General features: G+C 43.1%; 2 protein-coding genes and 1 long non-coding RNA gene across 8 annotated transcripts in view; 2 read left to right on the top strand and 1 right to left on the bottom strand.

Annotated features, from left to right (window-relative positions):
- The first annotated feature begins 70 nt into the window (after nt 1-70).
- On the top strand, nt 71-15,608 carry LOC128586606 (vascular non-inflammatory molecule 3-like). The gene is made up of 7 exons (XM_053592595.1): nt 71-367; nt 487-617; nt 6,356-6,548; nt 9,112-9,403; nt 11,986-12,359; nt 13,264-13,437; nt 14,483-15,608. Exons 1-7 carry the CDS (start codon nt 155-157, stop codon nt 14,639-14,641), a joined length of 1,536 nt encoding a protein of 511 aa, XP_053448570.1. The 5' UTR covers nt 71-154; the 3' UTR covers nt 14,642-15,608.
- A 504-nt stretch (nt 15,609-16,112) lies between these two features.
- Nucleotides 16,113-20,666, top strand: part of VNN1 (vanin 1) — a 38,667-nt gene continuing 34,113 nt past the window's right edge. For 2 of the 5 annotated variants that reach the window (XM_053592583.1, XM_053592582.1), the window contains exon 1: nt 16,117-16,343. In XM_053592583.1, coding sequence (XP_053448558.1) covers nt 16,323-16,343 — 21 coding nt within the window. In that variant the 5' untranslated portion in view covers nt 16,117-16,322. Of the gene's footprint in view, nt 16,344-20,666 lie in introns of all 5 variants that reach the window. The other 3 variants (XM_053592579.1, XM_053592581.1, XM_053592589.1) reach the window with 3 other exon arrangements.
- Nucleotides 16,602-20,666, bottom strand: part of LOC128586609 (uncharacterized) — a 14,205-nt gene continuing 10,140 nt past the window's right edge. Inside the window, exons 2-3 of one of the 2 annotated variants that reach the window (XR_008380267.1) lie at nt 18,741-18,922; nt 16,602-16,740 (exon numbers count right to left, since the gene is read on the bottom strand). This is a non-coding gene — a long non-coding RNA (uncharacterized LOC128586609). The remainder of the gene's footprint in view (nt 16,741-18,740; nt 18,923-20,666) is intronic. The other variant, XR_008380266.1, reaches the window with a different exon arrangement.

Genomic DNA, 20,666 nt, shown 5'->3' with positions numbered 1-20,666 from the left:
TTTCTTGCACAATATCCTTTCTCAGTGCTGAGTTGTGTAATGTATTCCTGACAATGTAAATACATCTGGTTGCTGGAGGTGACGTAAAGTTTTTTTCCCATAAAACAAAATATAAGGATCTGCATTTGTTTTCTGAACTCATTACATTTTAATAATGATTAGATCATACTTTCCCAAGTGTGTGGCACTTTCTACCCTCTTTGTCCTGAGTGTCGGTGCACTGGATACTTTCATTGCTGCAGTGTATGAGCATGCTGTCATATTACCAAACAGAACCAACACCCCTGTTTCAAAAGAAGCAGCTTTGCTCCTGATGAACAAGAATATAGATGTTTTGGAGAAAGCAGTGAAGCTAGCAGCCAAGCAGGTATTTTCTGTTTTTCTTTTAATACTGGGTGGGATATCATAAAAGAGATTTGCAGCCTGGTCAGTGTGCGAGTGTTTAAAATTCATGAGAAAGCCTTTTGTCCCACTTGGTTGGAGCAGGGTGCACATATCATTGTGACGCCAGAAGATGGAATCTATGGTTGGGTCTTTACCAGAGAGAACATTTACCCCTATCTGGAGGATATACCAGACCCTGAAGTGAACTGGATTCCATGCAGAGATCCCCAGAGGTAGGTCTTGGCATTACCTTTGATTTTTAAGCATGACTAGTAATTTTGTTGACAAATGCTCAATCTATAGCATAGGAGTTAGATGCCTCTAATGCTTCTTAATGTATATCACCTGACATATCTCCTATTTTGTGAATGACTTGACAAAATGATGCTTGGGTGGTTATTTGTCACAATTGTCTTTAAAGAATAGTGTGTGTGTGTATTTAAAGTTTTTATAATAAATGCATTTAATTGGGTTTCAATGAAGTGAGAAAGGTGTAATATCTAGAACCTGTGTTACCCAATACAGATAAGTTGGTTCACCTATGAACACCTGTCTCTTTCATAGGAATAGTAAAAAGTTGAATGAGTCTGTTTCCAAAGAGCTTTGCTATCATTATCATTAAGTGTAATCAATATGGTGAATGGAAGTTGCATAGAATTTGAAAAAGGAAGCACTGTTTGTGAGACCACATTTTACAGCCTCTTAGCTGGGTGATGTGGGCATATGACCTAAGTGTTTGACATTTCTATATCTTTATTTGTAAAACAGAGATAATAAATTTTCTGTTCTACTTTGCTTAGAGTAAATGAATATCAAATGAAATAATGCACACAGAATTTTCGCATTGTAGTGGGCTCTCCAGGGCTAGCCGTCACTCTTACTCTTTTATAATAGAAACAAAATTGAGTGTGAACTTACTTGTCTTTCTTGTCCTTAGAAAGATTTTAGGAATTATCAATACATATGCCTATGTAGTTTAGGCATAATTTTCTTAAAGAAAAGATGTATAATAAATAGAAAAATGGATAAAACACATTATTGTAGGAGCATTTTACGCTTTTTTTTTTTTTTTTGACGTAGTCTCACTCTGTTGCCCTGGGTAGAGTGCTGTGGCGTCCTAGCTCACAGCAACCTCCAACTCTTGTGCTCGAACATACTCTTGCCTCAGCCTCCCAAGTAGCTGGGACTATAGGCACTGGCCACAAGGCCCAGCTATTTTTTTTTTTTTTTAGAGACCGGGTCTCGCTCTTGCTCAGGCTGGTCTTAACCTCATGAGCTCAGGCAGTCCACCCTTCTCAGCCTCACAGAATACTAGGATTACAGTTGTGAGCCACACCATGCCCAGCAAGTTATTGAATTTTTAAAATACTTAATGTGTGGCTAAGCATGGGAACTGACACCTGTAAACCCAGCACATTGGGAGGCTGAGTCATGAGGATTGCTTAAGCCCAGGAGTTTGAGACCAGCTTGTGCAACATAGCAAGACATCATCTCTACCAAAAAAAAAAAACAAAACATGTTCATATGTAGCTCCTTTAAATGGTGAAAAATAATTAAATTTGTTATGCATGCACATGTTTAAAATTACATCTATTGCATAAAAAGAACTTCTTGGCCAGGCATGGTGGTTCATGCCTATAAGCCTAGCACTCTGGGAAGCCCAGGCTGGTGGATCACCTGAGCTCAGGAGTTGAAGACCAGCCTGAGGAAGAGCATGGATACTTGGTATCTGCTAAAACTAGAAAACCTAGCTGTGTATTTTCTTTCTTTTTTTTTTGAGACAGAGTCTCACTTTGTCACCCTAGATAGAGTGCAGTGGAGTCACAGCTCACAGCAACCTCCAACTCTTGGGCTTAAGTGATTCTTTGCCTCAGCCTCCCAAGTAGCTGGGACTACAGGCGCCCACCACAACACCCAGCTATTTTTAGAAACAGGGTCTTACTCTGTCTCAGGCTGGTCTCCAATCTGTGAGCTCAGGCAATCCACCCACTTCAGCTTCCGACAGTGCTGGGATTACAGGCGTGAACCACGGCACCCAGCCCTCTAGCCAGGTATTGTTTCAGACACCTGTTTCCCAGCTACTCCCAACCCTGAGGAAAGAGAATCATTTAAGCGTAGGAGTTTGAGGTTGCTCTGAACCGAGACGCCATGGCACTCTACCAAGGGTAACATAGAGAAACTGTCTCAAAAAAAAAAAAGGAACTTCTTTGACTACATGAAATCAACCAGAAAGTCAAGTCTAATGCTACAGCATTGGAGTTCTGGTATGTGAGTCAAGTTTCACCCAGGGATTTTCCCCTTTAGACAAGTATACTATAAATGTTGCAAGGTCTGTGTTTACAGAAACCAAGTAACTATGACTCAACAGTTATTTCATTATGAGGCCTTTCCCCAAACAGGAAAGAATCATTATTTGCCCTAATTCATGATGAGGCCTGCACTAAAACACACTCTGTTGGACTGTCCTGATAAAACTGACTTTCCTAGGGGAAAGATACACATAAATCTGACAATTAGCTGTAGGCGAATTCCTTCACATTAAGGTGACTGATGAAACTTCAACATTATGACGTCTTGTACATCCATATTCAATGCTAAGCTTTGAGCTCTGTGATATAAAAAGGAGAAATCCAATCATTAATATTATCGTGGTACTGGAAAAGAAAGGCGCAGTTTCTTCCCTAGTAGTATTTATCCCTGAAAGGGATACTTGAGGGCTGTGTAGTCATCCACAGGTATTTAAGTAGTGCTATTTAGAATGCTGACAAGCCAAACACTTCCTTGGGCTTTTTTTTTTTATGAGGAGCTAATAAGAAACACTAAGAAAAGTGAATTATTTAGCCAGGAAAAGAAAAATTAAGCAAAGTACATGGTAGGCTTATTAAAGGTCTGAGGAAATAGGAATATTGATAGTATATCTCTGTTTTTCTTTCTTTCTTTCTTTTTTTTATTGAGGCAGAGTCTCACCAACCTCAAACTCTTGGGTTCAAACAATTCTCTTGCCTCAGCCTCCCTAGTAGTTGGGACTACTGGCGCCCTCCACAACAACCAGATTTTTTTTTGTTTAGTAGGCCCGGGCCAGGATCGAACCCACCAGCCCCAGGGGCATGTGGTCGGCGCCCTAACCACTGGGCTATGGGCGCCCAGCCATCTGTTTTTCTTTTTTTTTTATATATATATATATATATATATATTTTTTTTGTAGAGACAGAGTTTCACTTTATTGCCCTCGGTAGAGTGCCATGGCGTCACACAGCTCACAGCAACCTCCAACTCCATCTGTTTTTCTTGAAAGAAAAAAAAGAAAAGGTCTAAACTAATAGATAATTAATCTGTCCTATTTATTTATTATTTACTTTTTAGAGACAGGGTCTTGTTCTGTCACCCAGGCTGGAGGGCACTGGTGTGACCATAGCTTATTGTAACCTCCTGAGCTGCAGCAATCTTCCCACTTCACTCTCCCAGGTAGCTGATAAGCACCAGTATGCCTGGCTAATGTTTTTTTTTCTTTTTTGGAGACAGTCTCACTCTGTCACCCTGGGTAGAGTGCCGTGGCATCAAAGCTCACAACAACCTCAAACTCTTGGGCTTAAGTGATTCTCTTGCCTCAGCCTCCCAATGAGCTAGGAATACAGGCGCCCGCCACAATGCCCAGCTATTTTTTTTGTTGTTGTTGCAGTTGTCATTGTTGTTTAGCAGGCCTGGGCTGGGTTCGAACCCACTACCCTCGGTGTATGTGACCGGTGCCCTACCCACTGAGCTATAGGCGCCGCCCTTGGCTAATGTTTTTATTATTTGTAGAGATGAAGTCTATGTTGCTCAAGCTATTCTCACACTAGAGGGCTAAAGCAATCCTCCTGCCTTGGTTTTTCAAAGTGCCGAGATAGCAAGTGTGAGCTGCCCCACCCAACCTGCTCTTTTAATTTAAAGATTAGTCTGACATCAATTGCAGAGCAGCTGAGAAATCATGGAGAGACCCTGAATGCCTTCAGAAAGCAACAAAGCCGTGCCTCCCCAGGCTGCCTCCCTGGCTGCCTTCTTATAATTACAAAATCCATTTTTACAATAGCCATTTTTAATGTATTGAGCATTTACTTGGTCCCAGGAACAATACCTGGCATACTATGCACATCATCTCATTTAATTTATCGAGTAGATGTTACTATTTGCATTTTAAATATGAGAAAGAAATGAGGCTTAAGGTCTGAAAATTGGTAATTAGGTTGGGTGAAATTAAAATAGTCATTTTCATTAAGCTATTCTAACTGAAGGGGCTCTAAAATATTCAGTGACTAGCAAATCCCCTTATTTGACAGAGTGAGCTCATTGCTAAAACTTTTTTTTTTTTTTTTTTGTAGAGATAGAGTCTCACTTTATAGCCCTTGGTAGAGTGCCGTGGCATCACACAGCTCACAGCAACCTCCAACTCCTGGGCTTCAGCGATTCTCTTGCCTCAGCCTCCCGAGTAGCTGGGACTACAGGTGCCTGCCACAACGCCCAGCTATTTTTTGGTTGCAGTTCAGCTGGGGTCGGGTTTGAACCCGCCACCCTCAGTATATTCGGCCGGCGCCTTACCGACTGAGCCATAGGTGCCACCCACTAAAACTTTTTAAAATCTTGTTTTCTGCAGAAATCTGCCCCTTTATAACTTCATCTTTGTTCTGCACTCTGGAGTATATTCACTTATACAAGCCTTTTCCAAATTAAGCCTTTCAAACATTTTTGTTTGTTTTGAGGTACAGCTTTATTTGTCATCCTTGGTAGAGTGCTGTGGTGTCATAGCTCACAGCAACCTCAAACTCCTCTGAGTGATCCTCTTACCTCAGCCTCCTGAGTAGCTGGGACTACAGGCACCCACCATAACACACTGCTATTTTTTAGTAGAGATGGGGGTCTCATTCTTGCTCAGCTTGGTCTCGAACTCCTGAGCTCAGTCAATTCACCCTCCTTGGCCTCCCAGAGGGCTGGGATTACAGGTATGAGCCGCTGCACCTGGCCCAGCCTTTCAAATACTTGACGCCAGTGTTCCCTTATCACATTCCCTTTTATTTCTAGGATAAATATCCCCAATGTATATGAATTTGGCATTACTTTGCAAAGGAATTTCATGTCAGTACTTAAGATTTCTCATGAGGACTTTCTAAGGCAAAAGGAAGCTGTTACATTTATTTGACAGATGAGGAAACGGAGCCAGCACAGTGAAGTGCTTTTTTTTTTTTTTTTTTTTTTTTTTTTTTGTAGAGACAGAGTCTCACTTTATGGCCCTCAGTAGAGTGCCGTGGCCTCAGACAGCTCACAGCAACCTCTAACTCTTGGGCTTACGCGATTCTCTTGCCTCAGCCTCCCGAGCAGCTGGGACTACAGGCGCCCACCACAACGCCCGGCTATTTTTTTGTTGCAGTTTGGCCGGGGCTGGGTTTGAACCCACCACCCTCGGCATATGGGGCCGGCGCCTTACCGACTGAGCCACAGGCACCGCCTGTGAAGTGCTTTTTTTTCAAAACAGAACAAAACAAAAACATTTCCCCAAAGAATACTGTATTTGTGCTTTGCAGAAGATGCTCTACAGGGAACCTTCTACTTACTGCTACCTAGTATTTGTGTTTCCAGCCACATGTCATAATAACATACGTGTAATACTATGGCTTGGCTTGTAGACAAGGTCCGCGCCATTAGAAGAGTCTGCTAGATTTCAAGCCCTTCCTTTGCCTCTGGCCACACTGAAAGTGTTGCTTCTTTTCCTCCTCCTTTCCTGTCTTTTCTGTGTCAGTCTTGCTCTGTGATCTGGAGTCTGGTACATTAAAATCAGCTTTCATGATGATGAATAACATACTGCCTGTGAGTTTTAAAATCTTGTCTGTGGATTCTTGACCTAGAACTGTCATATAGGTAACAAGCAAATAAAATATCACTTAGGTATTTCAGAAATCAATAAAATATAGTAACTTTGAGGAAATGTCTGTTGAATTAGATTTGGCTATACACCAGTGCAAGAAAGACTCAGCTGCCTAGCCAAAGACCACTCTATCTATGTTGTGGCAAATTTGGGGGACAAGAAGCCTTGCAACACCAGTGACCCTCAGTGTCCTCCTGATGGCCATTACCAATATAACACTGATGTGGTGTTTGATGCTCAGGGCAGGTTGGTGGCACGCTACCATAAGGTAAGAATCACTTTTGCTTTAACTAAAGTTGATTTGTGGCTTGTATGTATGTTTGTTTGCTGAATGTTGGGGAGAAAACTCCTATAGATGCATCTCTTAATTATTACATTCTAGTTAAAAAAATGTATTTAATTTACTTCAGTTTCATATGAGAGTTCTGAGTTTGAATTAACCATAAAACAGAGTATGGCAGAATATTAAAAATGGATGTGATAGTCTCACAAAGATTTTAATATTCTCTGAGAAAGAAAAAGAAATGCTTTGTTTCATTCACAATTTAGTATCAAGAGGGTTTTTTTGCCCAGTTTATTAACATTTTATACTAAGCTACCATGTATTCCATTAAGCCTTTTTTTATTTCAATAGAAACAAAATCTCAAATGAAATTGGCTTTAACAAAGAGGGGAATTTCCTTTACCTGAAAAAAACATAAAGGGTGGGTCTCCCTTCAGATTGAATGGGTCTCATTTCAGGCACAGCTATTGCTCAGAGGCTCAGAACCTCTCTTAGCCCTTTGGTACAGCTTTTTCCCAGGGTAACTCTTCTTTTAGATGCCAGTGGCTAAAGCAACAAAAATTCACATCCTTATGAACAACATCCACGGGAATAGTGAATTTTTCTCTCCTAGAAACCCTGCAATGGCCTTATCACTCCTTGATTCCAATTAGGCCACATTTCTTTCCTGAACTGGTCACTGCAGATAAAGGAACCAGTCACTCCTCCTTCCACATGGGAGGAGAACAGAGGAGCAAGAAAGAGGTCCTCAAGGGACCCTGGCACTGGTGGTCACACTTGTCAGAGCACACACCTGCACACATCAGGCCATATGAAAACCTGAGCAAAAACACATGCTGTCCACCTCAGTGTCGGGTCAAGTGGAGCTCTGGAGCAATAATCAGCTGAAAAATAATTGCTGGCTTGGCACAGTGGCTCATGCCTGTAATCCCTGCACTCTAGGAGGCAAAGGAGGGAAAACCATGAGAGGTCAAGAGTTTGAGACCAGCTGTACAACACAGTCAGATCCTGTCTATACAAAAAATAAAAAAAGTAGTGGGAGCTGTGGCACACACCTGAAGTCCCAGCTACTCGGGAGACTGAGGTGGGAGGATCCCTTGAGCCTAGGGCTTTGAGGTTGCTGTGAGCTATGATGACACCATGGCACTCTAGTCTGGGCAACTGAGAGAGACCCTGTCTCTCTCTCTCTCTCACACACACACAATACTGAATATACACATATATGAAAGTAAATGAAATTACTAATGGCTGAAGAACTAATAAGACACAGCTACTGCATTGTCTAAATTAACTGTAAATTGACTCTACTTCTATTAATATCAACCTAGCAATATCACAGGGAGACAAGACAAAGTTTATTTTATTAACATGTTTGAGAGTTTACCTGGGCAGTGCTATTGAAATTTAAAGCATACAACAGAAAACAATCTGAAAATCTTAAGATTCAAGATTTCAATCTTTCATTTTTTTTTAAATAGTCTCACCGTGTGCCCTGGGTAGAGTGTCCTGGCATGCTTAGCTCACAGCAACCTCAAACCCTTGGGCTCAAGTGGTCCCCTTTGTCTCAGCGTCACAAGTAGCTTGGACTACATGCACCTGCAACAATGCCTGACTAGTTGTCTATTTTTTTTTTTTTTTTTGAGACAGAGTCTCACAATGTCACCCTTGGTAGAGTGTTGTGGTGTCATACGTCACAGCAACCTCAAACTCGTGGGTCTGATCAATCCTCTTGCCTCAGCCTCCTGAGTAGCTGGGACTACAGGCACCTGCCACAACGCCCGCCTACTATGCTAGAGACAGGGTCTCCCTCTTGCTCAGGTTGGTCTCGAACCCGTGAGCTCAAGCAATCCTTCCTCCTGGGGCTCCCAGAGTGTTAGGATTACAGGCATGAGCCACGGTGCCCAGCCTCTATGTTTGACTTTTAATATATAAATATTCACATTGTAAATATCAGTTGTACATATGATTTCATTCATTGCTTGTGGAAAAAGAAATTTTTTTTTTCCTACGTAGCTGGGACTATAGGCAGCCACCACAACGCCTGGCTATTTTTTTTTTTTTTTTTTTTTTAGAGACGGTGTTTTGCTCTTGCTCAGGCTGGTCTCAAACCTGTGAGCTCAGGCAAGCCATCTGCCTCAACCTCCCAAGTCCTGGGATTACAGGCATGAGCCACCGTGCCTGGCCAAATTTTTTTTTTTTTTTTAGAAACAGAGTCTTACTTTGTTGCCCTCGGTAGAGTGCCACCGTGGCGTCACACCTCACAGCAACCTCCAGTTCTTGGGCTTAGGCGATTCTCTTGTCTCAGCCACCCAAGTGGCTGGGACTATAGGCACCTGCCACAACGCCTGGCTAGAAAGTGAAAATTTTTGATTAATGTCACAGTAAGAAAACTCATAGCCAATGAGATAGTAAGCATGATTTAAACAAATTGGTAATAGTCTTAAACATGCACACCAACAAACATAGGGGGAAAGTTTTAATGGGTATTGATCACATCAATTTAGCAATTTTCTTACTAATTTTCTCCTTCTTTGCTTTTTATTAACAGTACAATCTTTTTGAACCTGAAATTCAATTTGATTTCCCCAAGGATTCAGAATTTGTGACATTTGACACTCCCTTTGGGAAGTTTGGCATTTTTACTTGCTTTGACATTTTTTCTCATGACCCGGCTGTGGTGGTGGTGAAGAATTTTGAAGTGGACAGTGTCCTCTACCCCACAGCATGGTACAACACACTTCCCCTTCTCTCGGCGGTTCCCTTCCATTCCGCATGGGCCAGAGCTATGGGAGTGAATCTGCTTGCTGCCAATACCCACAACACCAGCATGCACATGACAGGTAACTCACACAGGTCACGCTCCAAGTCGCAGTGACAGTCCTGGCTAGTCTTCATTGATTTGCAAGCCCACTTTTCATTAATGATTCTCTTAACAACTCTAACGTCACTAAATGAACGATAGCTTGGGTTTCTACTAAGGAACATTTTTCTCTTGAGTAAAGGAGGCAAACATTATTATGTCAATTTTACATGAGAGGAATTGGAGTAAGAGAATCTAGTGATGTAAAAAATCAAAGCCAGATCTGAGGAACTTCCCAGCCAATGTCTGTTAGTAACATTAAAATAAATCTTGTCAAGGCAATAAGATCACTTTAGAGTTAATCAGGTTTTTAGAGTTTATCCATTATGGGATTTATGTTCAAAGTAATGCAAGCTCTCTTCCTGACTGCTATGTTATTTGTTGATCCAGATAGGAAATCCCAAACATGAACAAATTAGTCAGGGGAGAGATAAATGTTAGGAATCTTCTAGCTTATTCTTAAGTTAGCTTAAGAGGGGGAGGTGGGTGCAGTGGCTCATACCTGTGATCCCAGCACTTTGGGAGGAATTATGGAGACCCGGAGTTTGAGACCAGCCTGGGCAACATAGCAAGACCCTGTCTCTAGAAAAAATAAAAAATAAGCTTGGCATGGTGGCACACACCTGTAGTCCCAACTACTCAGTAGATTGAGGTATAGGAAAAAGAAAAAAGGGCCAGGTGTGGTGGCTCACCCCTGTAATCCTAGCACTCCGGGAGGCTGAGACAGGTAGTTTGCCTGAGCTCAGAGTTCAAGACCAGCCTGAGCAAAGCAAGACCCGTTTCTACTGCCAGGGTCCTGCCCAGGGGCAGGGTCCATTAGGACCTGTGGATGTGGTGGCGACCTACTAAAGAAATATAAAGTTAGAAGAGGCAGGGCAGCGCCTGTGGCTCAAGGAGTAGGGCACCAGCCCCATATGCCGGAGGTTCAAACCCAGCCCCGGCCAAAAAAAAAAAAACGCAAAGAAGTGGCAAAAAGAGACAAGACACACAGAATAGAATTTTCAAAGGTGAGAACTCAAGGGACCACCGCCCACTTGTGGGGTTCTGGCAGTGGCCCCAAGTGTCAGTTCTACTCAGCTTTTATTGAAGGCTATTTGCTCATTAGCCCAAAGGGTAACCTGAGGAAGGGAACAAAGATGCCAGCAGTTTCTGAGTGAGCATATCAGCGTCTATTGTTTCTATAATCATTAACTTTAAGGGTCTGAGCAGTGTTATGTGGAATCTGAGCCTTGTGTGGGGGAAGCCTTCTGTCAGGGGTCACACACACAGATTCCTAGGGAGGTGTTAAACTCGGCTAGTTCACTGTGGAATAAAATGCCACTGGCGTCAATCTCCTCAAGAATTGGTGGGAGAAAGGAGTATGCCTCTCATCACCACCACAGAGAGTCTTCCTCTGCAGTAAGGGATATAAGCCCTCCTGCCCGTATTTCAGGGCTCAAGCTGTTTTCTTGATCTCTGCCCCAGCCAAATACAAATCTCCACAATGGGTATTTGCTTTGTCTGTTTACTGGTAGGAAAACAGCCTAGTTAATGTATCTTTCCAGGCCTTGCCACAGCATCTTCTGTGGCCATTATTTTCTCCAGCGTGTTTACAGACCCAGCGGGGATGTTTGTAAGCTGTATCTCCAATAGGCCAGAGTTCTAGGAAAAGCAGAAAACTTGCTCAGATAAGAAATTTAGCAGCAGCTGGTTTAAAGTTAAACTAGGTAGCTTTTTTTGTTCTGCCTCAATCAGCTTACTATTTTATTTTTTCCTTTTTCTGGAGATGTTTTCCCTTGCCAAGAATGGGGTCTTCAGTCCCCATTCTGTCTGCACCCTAGAAATAGAAAAACTAGCTGGGCATTTTGGCAGGCATGTGTAGTCTACGCGTGAGGCTGAGACAGGTGATCACTTGAGCCCAAGAGTTTGAGGTTGCCGTGAGCTATGACACTCAACCCCAGGGCAACAGAGTTAGACTCTGTCTCACAAAATAGAAAAACAACAACAACAACAAAAATGAGGTGCGGTGGCTCATGCCTGTAATCCTAACACTCTGGGAGGCCAAGGCAGGTGGATTTGCTGAGCTCATGGATTTGAGACCAGCCTGAGCAAGAGCTCAGAGACCCCGTCTCTGAAAAAAATAGCCGGGTGTTGTGGTAGGCGCCTGTAGTCCCAGCTACTTGGGAGGCTGAGGCAAGAGAATCACTTGAGCCCAAGAGTATGAGGTTGCTGTAGGCTATGACACTATGGCACTCTACTGAGGGCGACAAAATGAGATTCTGTCTCAAGAAAAGAGAAAGGGAAGGAAGGAAGGGAGGAAGGGAGGGACGGAGGAAAGGAAGGAAAAATAAAAAAACCTCAAAAAACCCAGAACAAGTTATGCATATTAAATGACAATTTCAGTGCAAGTAATACCTTATGGAGGATGCAGCATCAAATCAGAACTTATACCAATGTCACAACCATCTCCACAACTATCTTGAAAATGTTTATGCTTTAATAACTTTCTATTTGATTTTGCATGGAAATGTTCTATCATTTTCTCACCATAAAAAATCAGAAACCAATATTTGTTGCCTGTAGGGAGTGGAATCTACGCCCCTGAAGCAGTCAAGGTGTATCACTATGACATGGAAACAGAGAGTGGCCAGCTGATGCTTTCAGAATTGAAGTCTCGGCCTCGCCATGAGCCCACCTACCCAGCAGCTGTTGACTGGCAGGCTTATGCCAGAAGTATCAAGCCCTTCTCCTCCGAGCAGTTGGATTTTTCAGGAATGATTTATTTTGATGAGTTCACCTTCACTGAGCTTACAAAAAACACAGGAAATTACACAGTTTGCCAAAAAGAGTTGTGTTGTCACTTGTCTTACAAGATGTCTGAGAAGAGAACAGACGAGGTCTATGCACTAGGAGCATTTGATGGACTGCACACGGTGGAAGGCCAGTATTACTTGCAGGTAGAAATGCTTAAATATGTTAGAATGGTCTTATTATTAGTTTTTCTTCTAGGTCATCATTGCCTTTTTTTGAAAATGGTGCTGGATTCTGATAGTTGGTATCATGTTACCTTTGTCACTGAATTTTCTGCCCAGAACACTTTATTTGTTCAGTCTTAGCAAGAACAGGATTAGTTCTCATGGCTGCAAGGCAAAAATATAAAGCAAATTGGTTAGGTCTCAGCAGGCCTCCAGGTTCAAGTTGAAAAAGCTACAACTTCTTCTTCTTTTTTTTTTTTTTTTGAGACAGAGCCTCAAGCTTTTGCACCCTGGGTAGGGTGCTGTGACATCACAGCTCACAGCAACCTCCAACTCCTGGGCTCAAGCAATTCTCTTGCCTCAGCCTCCCAAGTAGCTGGGACTACAGGCGCCCGCCACAATGCCCGGCTATTTTTTTGGTTGCAGCCATCATTGTTGTTTGGCGGGCCCAGGCTGGATTAGAACCCACCAACTCAGGAGTATGTGGCTGGTGCCTTAGCCGCTTGAGCCACAGGTGCCAAGCCGAAAAAGCTACAACTTCTGCGCATTTTCTTTTCTGTCAGGTAACTTTAATGTTTAAAACTGTCTTCACCTGGAGTCCAGGTTAAGCAGGAAATAGTTCAAATTAAAATTAGAAATAGCTGTAATTATATGCAATGTTCTCTGATTTTAAAAATTCTATTCTATTCTATTTGGCTTCATTTTTTTTTAAGATTAATTCTGACCCACAAAATTGATTTTAGGATTGCCTAGCAAGATTTGACATACAGTTTGAAAAGTACTGTTTATGAGGCAATTTAAATATTCCTCTATTCTTTGAAATCGTGTTGTTTAGCTGAGAAAGTACTTACAAGTTTTCTGACTCCCTCTTTTTTTTTCTACATAGATATGCACATTACTGAAGTGTCAAACCACTGACCTCAGAACTTGTGGAGAACCTGTGGGGTCAGCTTTTACCAAGTTTGAAGAATTTTCCCTAAGTGGCACATTTGGAACAATTTATGTTTTCCCCCAGCTCATTCTCAGTGGGAGTCAGCTTGCCCCTGAAACACATTATGAGGTAGGAATTTTTCAGAATGATACGTTTCTTCAAGCAGATGTGGGTAAACCGGCATAATGAAATCTTTGAAATAAAGGGAGTATCACAGTACTGTGTTTTGAATTCTAATGAGATACTTTTTTTTTTTTGAGACAGAGCCTCAAGCTGTCACCCTGGGTAGAGTGCTGTGACATCACAGCTCACAGCAACCTCCAACTCCTGGGCTTAAGAGATTCTCTTGCCCCAGCCTCCCAAGTAGCTGGGACTACAGGCGCCCAACCATAATGCCCCTCTATTTTTTGGTTGTAGTTGTCATTGGTGTTTGGCAGGCCCAGGTTGGATTTGAACCCGCCAGCTCTGGTGTATGTGGCTGGTGCCTTAGCTACTTGAGCTACAGGCACTCTAACGAGACACTTTAAAGACATGTGGAAACTATGATGCGAAATACTAGTTGTGCTTTATTGCTTTTAGGCTGTGATGGAGACTTCGATGTTCATTTTTCTGCATGGATGATGTTGAGATCCAAGGCAGCAGTGAATTCACAGAGAAATTAAAGTAAAAATATTAATCACTGATAATGGCAACTAATGCTTTCTTCATCTGCATGGTTTAAAAGGTTCAAGTTAAGGACATTACAGAATGCATCTACGACTAATTTTTTCAGTGTTCTTTTCAGAAGTTATAATAATGTCAGCTATAATCAATACTTTGTGTAGTGTTTTATGAGATTAAGGAACTTTTTTTTTTCTTTTTGGTTGCAGTTTGGCCAGGGCCACGTTTGAACCCGCCACCCTCGATATATGGGGCCAGTGCCTACCCACTGAGCCACATGCGCCGCCCGAGATTAAGGAACTTTTTAATACATTGTCTTATACAACAGATTTATTTGCTGCACTTTCACCCAAAGTCCCTCTGCCATTGGATCTAAAACATGTACTGGGGGGGGGGTATTCTGATAAATGTTGTGTGACTTTTACTATTCTGTGCAGCTTTAGAAGGAATGTCCCCAGAGAAAGCTTGAAACTGAGTCCTGCATTGGAGTTAATCTGTTGCTTTCTTTGACCAGGTTTCACGAGATGGACGTCTGAAGAGCCGAAGTGGAGCCCCTTTGCCTGTTTTAGTCATGGCCCTGTATGGAAGAGTGTTTGAGAAGGACCCTCCCCGCTTAGGACAGGGACCTGGGACGTTACAACAATCTCCTTTACCAGGGCCCTTTCAGCTTTAGCCAGGCAAAGGGAGGGGTGGGGGAGAGAGAGAACCCTCAGGGTCTGTTTAGAAGAGATGTCATAAACTTAACTGAAATAAGGAATAAAGTTGAAGATTTAAAAAGCAATGGACATACATGTAAATTTTACTACTTATCTGGTCTAGCACAGCCTCATTATGAGAGCTGTCTTCCATGTATGTGTATTGAGAATGTGTAAGTACAGTGGACCATGTATTTAAATGGGGGGAAGGGCTGCAAAACTCCTTTTGCAGTAACTTCTGTAAGGAACGTAAATGTTATTTCCATCATGTGATAGTTAATTTTATGCATCAACTTGACTGGGCCTTGGGACACCCAGATGCCTTGTTAAACATTCCTTCCGAGGGTGTCTCCTAGGTTTTTAGGAAAAAATTAGCTTTTGAACTGGTGGCCTGAGCAAAGCAGGTTCCCTCCCTGATTTGGATGGGCCTGAAAAAACAAAAAGGCAGTCATTTCCTGGCTGCTTGAGCTGTGCATAGGTCTTCTGCCTTTGAGTGCTCTTGGTTCTCAAGCCTTCAGACCTGAACTGGAATTGCCACCATCAGCTCTCCAGTTCTTAGGCCTTTGAACTACACCACTGGGCTTTCCTGGGTCTCCAGCTTGCGGAGGACAGATTGTGGCAGATGTACATGAATATACTGTATATCTCCCATCGCTTCTTTTGTGGGGACTCCTGACTAACACGCTTCATTTGTAAATATACAGAGTGAATGCTGAATATGCACAGGATATTTGATCCCAGTCAATTACTACTTGGGAAGTTAACGAACAAGGACATTGTTTAAAGTAATTATGAACAATTTTCTAGCTAATTAAAATCGCTCATTCTCTCTTTATCATAACCCATTTGACTCCTATGGTCTGTTTGTATGGAAATTAGATACTTGGAATGGAAATAAAAATGCAGTAAATTATCTCTTCAGACCACCCTTTGTTTCCCTCTGAAATTATTCTATCCTAAAATCTACCTAATCCTCGTTGAGCCCTCCTACTGGGAACCAGTCTAGCAAGGTTATTAGGAAAACCTGGGAATAGACTGATGTGGATGGAAAAGAGACAGAAAATGGCGGGATCAAGAGGACTTTTCCTCAATAGGAAAGGCAACCTCAGCCTTATTGCACAGCTTTTATATACAGTAGCTTGAAGGCGTGATTTTGTCATGATTGTATAACTTGATTAAAAACAGCCTAAGAGCAAAATAGCATTCTCAGCAGTCTGTGCTGACCAAAAGGGCATGGCTCCATTCTAATCTGGTTCAGGAACCAGCCATCACAGGGAACAGCTGGGGTCAGGTTGCAGTTGGTCCTTGACTCAACTGCTATTCCTCAAAACTGGGGGTCCTTGCCTCCCAGGAGGTGGGCTCCCAACACCCTCAGGGGTTTGTTGCAGGCTGTGCTAGGCTTGGAGCTCTGTAAAGAGGGCCACATCACTTTTCACCCAGTAACCTTTGGTCCATTGTCCTGGGGTTTTCTAAGTCCTTTTATCAGTTGGTCACTGTTTAACTCTGGGAAGAGACCCATGGGGGTGGCCTGGGGGTAGGGGTGTTTCTCTGGAATATGCAGAAGCAGTTGAAAGTCACTAAGTGTGGAGACACGTCTTACCTTAAAAGTATAACTACTACATTCCTGGACCAAAAATGAGAAATTACTCTGAGACGTGAATGAAAGGAATCAGAGTTCAGGTCTGTGTGGGCAATAAGGTCTTTATTCCACTTGAGTGCAAGTGAGCTGAGTGCAAAAAGGAAGTCAGCATATGGGTTAAGGTGGGTGGGAATAAAAAAGTTTGGAGGGGTAAGAACTGGGGCATTCATTTCTTCCTGGGCAGAACATTCTATTTGGGCGAATCCCTATGTTTGGCTCTCCCATCCGGATCTTTTTAGTCTATTATAAGGAGGCAGAGTGATGGGCATGGTGTCTCTTTGACTGCTTCCTGTGGATTGAGGGTCAGTGTGGGCTACCTGTAAGGAAAATTGGAGGGGGAAGGAGTGGTGTTTACAGGAACACTTTTGGGTCTTCAGTCTGAACTGGCTGATATCCATGTAGAGCGAGGATATGAGCAGTTGTTTTTTGGGTGACTACCTGGTCAATAAATCAGAAGATGAAGCAGGCGGTTACTGGTCTGAAACTAAGAATGGGAAAAATAATAATTAGTGGCCCTAAAATAGGAAATAACCAAGGAGGCCAGGAATCGAATAAAGACCAGGGATTAGATGATTCAAGATCTGTTTGTCTCTGATTTGTTCTTGGAGTTGTTTTACTTTGCCCATGATCATTTCTGACTGATTCACAAAAAAACAATATTCCTCTCTCCAAAATACATGTGCCTCCCATTTCTGCTGTAATTAAATCTAAGGCTCAGTGATATTGAAGGACTCAAGAGTTAATATGGTATTGTAAGGGACTAGAGTCTGCTACTTTTCCCAGGTCTTCATTAAGTTCTAGGGAGAGTTTGTGGTAAAAGTGGGTTGATGTACTTATGCCTGCAATGCCCGTCTCAATTCCAGACATATGCCTCCTGCGAGGAGTACAGGGAGGATGACATCTCTTTTGTCTGGAAATAGGGGGATGCATCAGGGTCTGAGTTAGAGAGGAGGTTTCTCACAAAAGAGACTTGGGGGGGGTGAGGAAAACTTGGGTGCAAAGACCAGAATGGCTAGCATGTAGGCACATAGAGTGGCCGCAGAAGAAAAATATTCCCAGAGGGGTACATTTGGAAGCAGATAAGGGAAAAGTTGAGATGATGAGGTCAGGTTTTATAAAGCCTACAGTCTCCTGTACTGGTGAGATTGAAGCAAGTTAAATTGGGGAAGGCTAGGAATGGAAAGTTCATAGTTATGGGGCCGAACAGAGCTGTGTTATTTTCTGGCAGAGTGGAAGAGTTATGTGTGTCAGGTACGGGTACGGGATTGAGAAGATTTTGGTATGGAGGAAGGCACATCTAGCATCTTGAGGGGGAAAGGGGAGAAGAGTTCAGGGCAGCTGAGAAGGAGGTGTTTAAAAGCTGGAGGGAATCATCAGGGTTGCTTGTAATCTTTAGAGGCTATCTCTACCTAGTAGGGGAACACTGCATGAACAATTAATAAGGAATGAATGTGAGAAAGAGTACCCAGAGGCTTGGCGCCCACAGGTCAGTGGTTATGGTGCCAGCCACAGACACTGGGGCTGGCAAGTTTGAGCCCAGCCCAGGCCTGCTAAACAATAATGACAACTACAAAAAAAAGAAAAAAATTTAAAAAAGCCGGGTGTTGTGGCAGGAGCCTGTAGTCCCAGCTACTTGGGAGGCTAAAGCAAGAGAATTGCTTAAGCCCAAGAGTCAGAAGTTGCTGTGAGCTGTGACTCTACAGCACTCTACCGAGGGGGACATAGTAAGACTCTGTCTCAAAAAAAAAAAAGGCTCAGCGCCAGCCACATACACTAGAGCTGGCGGGTTCGAATCTAGCCCAAGCCTGCCAAACAATGACAATTACAACCAAAAAATAGCAGAGCGTTGTGGCGGGTGCCTATGGTCCCAGCTACTTGGGAGGCTGAGGCAAGAGAATTGCTTAAGCCAGGAGTTGGAGGTTGCTGTGAGCTGTGATGTCATAGCACTCTACCCAGGGCGACAGCTTGAAGGTCTGTCTCAAAATAAAAAAATAAAGTGTCCAGAGAGTGATCATCACAAGGGTGGAGTAGCATGAAGGTGCAGTAAATTACCATCAATACTCACCATTGAGATCTGTTTGTTTTAAAGCATCTTTATAAAATGGCAGGGCTGGGTGCGGTGGCTCATGCCTGTAATCCCAGCACTTGGGAGGCTGAGACAGGTAGATTGCCTGAGCTCACATGTTCAAGACCAGCCTGAGCCAGAGTGAGTCACCCGTCTCTAAAGAATAGCCCAGAGTTGTGGCAGGCACCTGTAGTCCCAGCTATATGGGAGGCTGAGGTAAGAGGATCACTTGAACCCAAGAGTTTGAGGTTGCTGTGAGCTAAGACGCTACAGCACTCACAAAGGGTGACAAAGTTAGACTCTGTAGTGTGGAGAAGGTGACCCCTATGTCTATCATTAAAGAGACTGGCTTATCTTCCACTAGAAAAAATACCTGAAGTTTAGTTCTTGTGATCTTCCAGGGGGTGTCCTGATTCTCCAGGGATCATCACTCTTCAGCAGCTAGGCCCAAGAGGTCAGGAAATTCAGCCAGGTGCTGGTAGTGGGTATGAACGACATCCTCAGAAGAACCTGGGCGGTCAGACTTCCAGTGAGGACCTCTGCAGGCTCGCATGGCTTAGGGGGAGGATTTGGATTCATGCATTGCTTTGCCCACTATCCCAGCCTACTGCAGTTAAAATATGGTCCCGGGGGAGATTTTCTTTTTTCAGACTGCCCTGAGGAGTTTTAAGAAGTAGCCGAGTTTTGGGCGGCCCCTGTGGCTCAAGGAGTAGGGGGCCGGTCCCATATGCCGGAGGTGGTGGGTTCAAACCCAGCCCCGGCCAAATAAAAAAAAAAAAAAAAAAAAAAGAAGTAGCCGAGTTTTGTCTAATGTTGGAAGTCAGTAACTGGAGCTCTGAGAGCCCCTGCCGCTTAGAAGCCTATTCTTGGTTATTGAAGACCTTGAAGGCCAGGTCAATGAGATCTCGCTGGGATGTTTTAGGGCCCTGGGGGGATTTTTGGATATCAGGTGCAGATTGAGAGATAAAATGCACTGCTAATAGGGTGGAGATGAGGAAAATATATACATCATACCAGGTCATATGCTTGAGTTAGATAGCTAAATTCTTGAGAGTATTTTGTGGGACCTGTGGAGAACAAACCTAGTTTCTGACTTATGTGCAACAGGTCTGAGAGAGAAAAGGGGACCTGAAGCCTGATGATCCCTTCTGTTCCCCCAACCTCTCAGAGGGGGAATAGAAGTTGTGGTGGTCTGGAAGTGGAAGGTCCAAAGGAGTGGCCAGACCTAGTATGAGGTGGGGAAATTGGTCCTACCATGTTTCCTTCTCTGACACCCAGAGGCGCCATCTTTTCTTTTTCACCCATGTGAAGCTGAAGGAGGTTGGAGGGAGTGGAGGAGAGATGGGGGATGGGGTGGAATTCTGCAGGTAGGGAGGAGATTGGGGGGGGGGGGGAGTTGTGGAGGGGCGGAAGGAAGAGATTATCCAGTAAGGAACAGCAGTGTTTCTAGCCAAAAGTGATCAAGGTCACTTCATCTCTGCTGTTTGTTCAATGTAATTAGCCATCATCCTCCCCGTTTGTTTTCTCATCTTCCCACATAGGCTCAACACCATCCTTAAAAAGTGAATACTCACAGCCAGGCCTTAAATTACTAGACGATTGGATATGGCTGTACAGAGCCCAAAAGTCTTCAACAGTATCAAACTTAGAGATCAGCAAAGGTTTGCTTGCCAACTTTCGCTTTTATCATTTTTAAAAAACCAGAGTGCCCATCTATTCTGTAAAAGATGTTTACCATAGTGCTCCGGGTTAGCAACTTCCTGATTAGATTCTGTTTTCGCTTCTGTAGGTGAGGGAATTGGAATAGGGGTGGTTTCCAGTTCCAAAGTCGCCATCTTAGATGGATCTGATACCTCGACCCTTATAAAAATTATTATGTAACAATATGTCTCTTTGCAAAGCATTTAGCATCCTCACCCGCCCATGTGTGGAAGGTCCACATGAGGTCAACTGACAGGCAAAGGGAACTGGAGTTTACGGGTGACTTTAGCAATCCCAGAATAAATTCATTATTGTTACCAAGGTAAAAAATCAGACACACCTATTGTCAATCAGACCTGTAAAAATACCATTTAAAATCAAATGTACCTAAAAATAAAATGGATAGTCATAAACACCATAAATATTATACTCAATCACAGTTGAAAAAAAAGTGTGCCTACTTATTCCATATCAAAATCTCTAAGCTCTTTTTCATTTCATGTGAGTTCTCCCCACTCTCCAGCTCCTGCTCTCTACCTCTCATTCTTCGTGCCTCCCTCTCTGTTGCCTCTGAGGTGGGCAGCCCCTATGATGTCCT

This window comes from Nycticebus coucang, chromosome 5, assembly GCF_027406575.1.
Source record: "Nycticebus coucang isolate mNycCou1 chromosome 5, mNycCou1.pri, whole genome shotgun sequence".
Classification (NCBI taxonomy): domain Eukaryota; kingdom Metazoa; phylum Chordata; class Mammalia; order Primates; family Lorisidae; genus Nycticebus; species Nycticebus coucang.
Note: the sequence above shows the minus strand (reverse complement) of the source record. Positions and strands in the feature narration are given on the sequence as shown.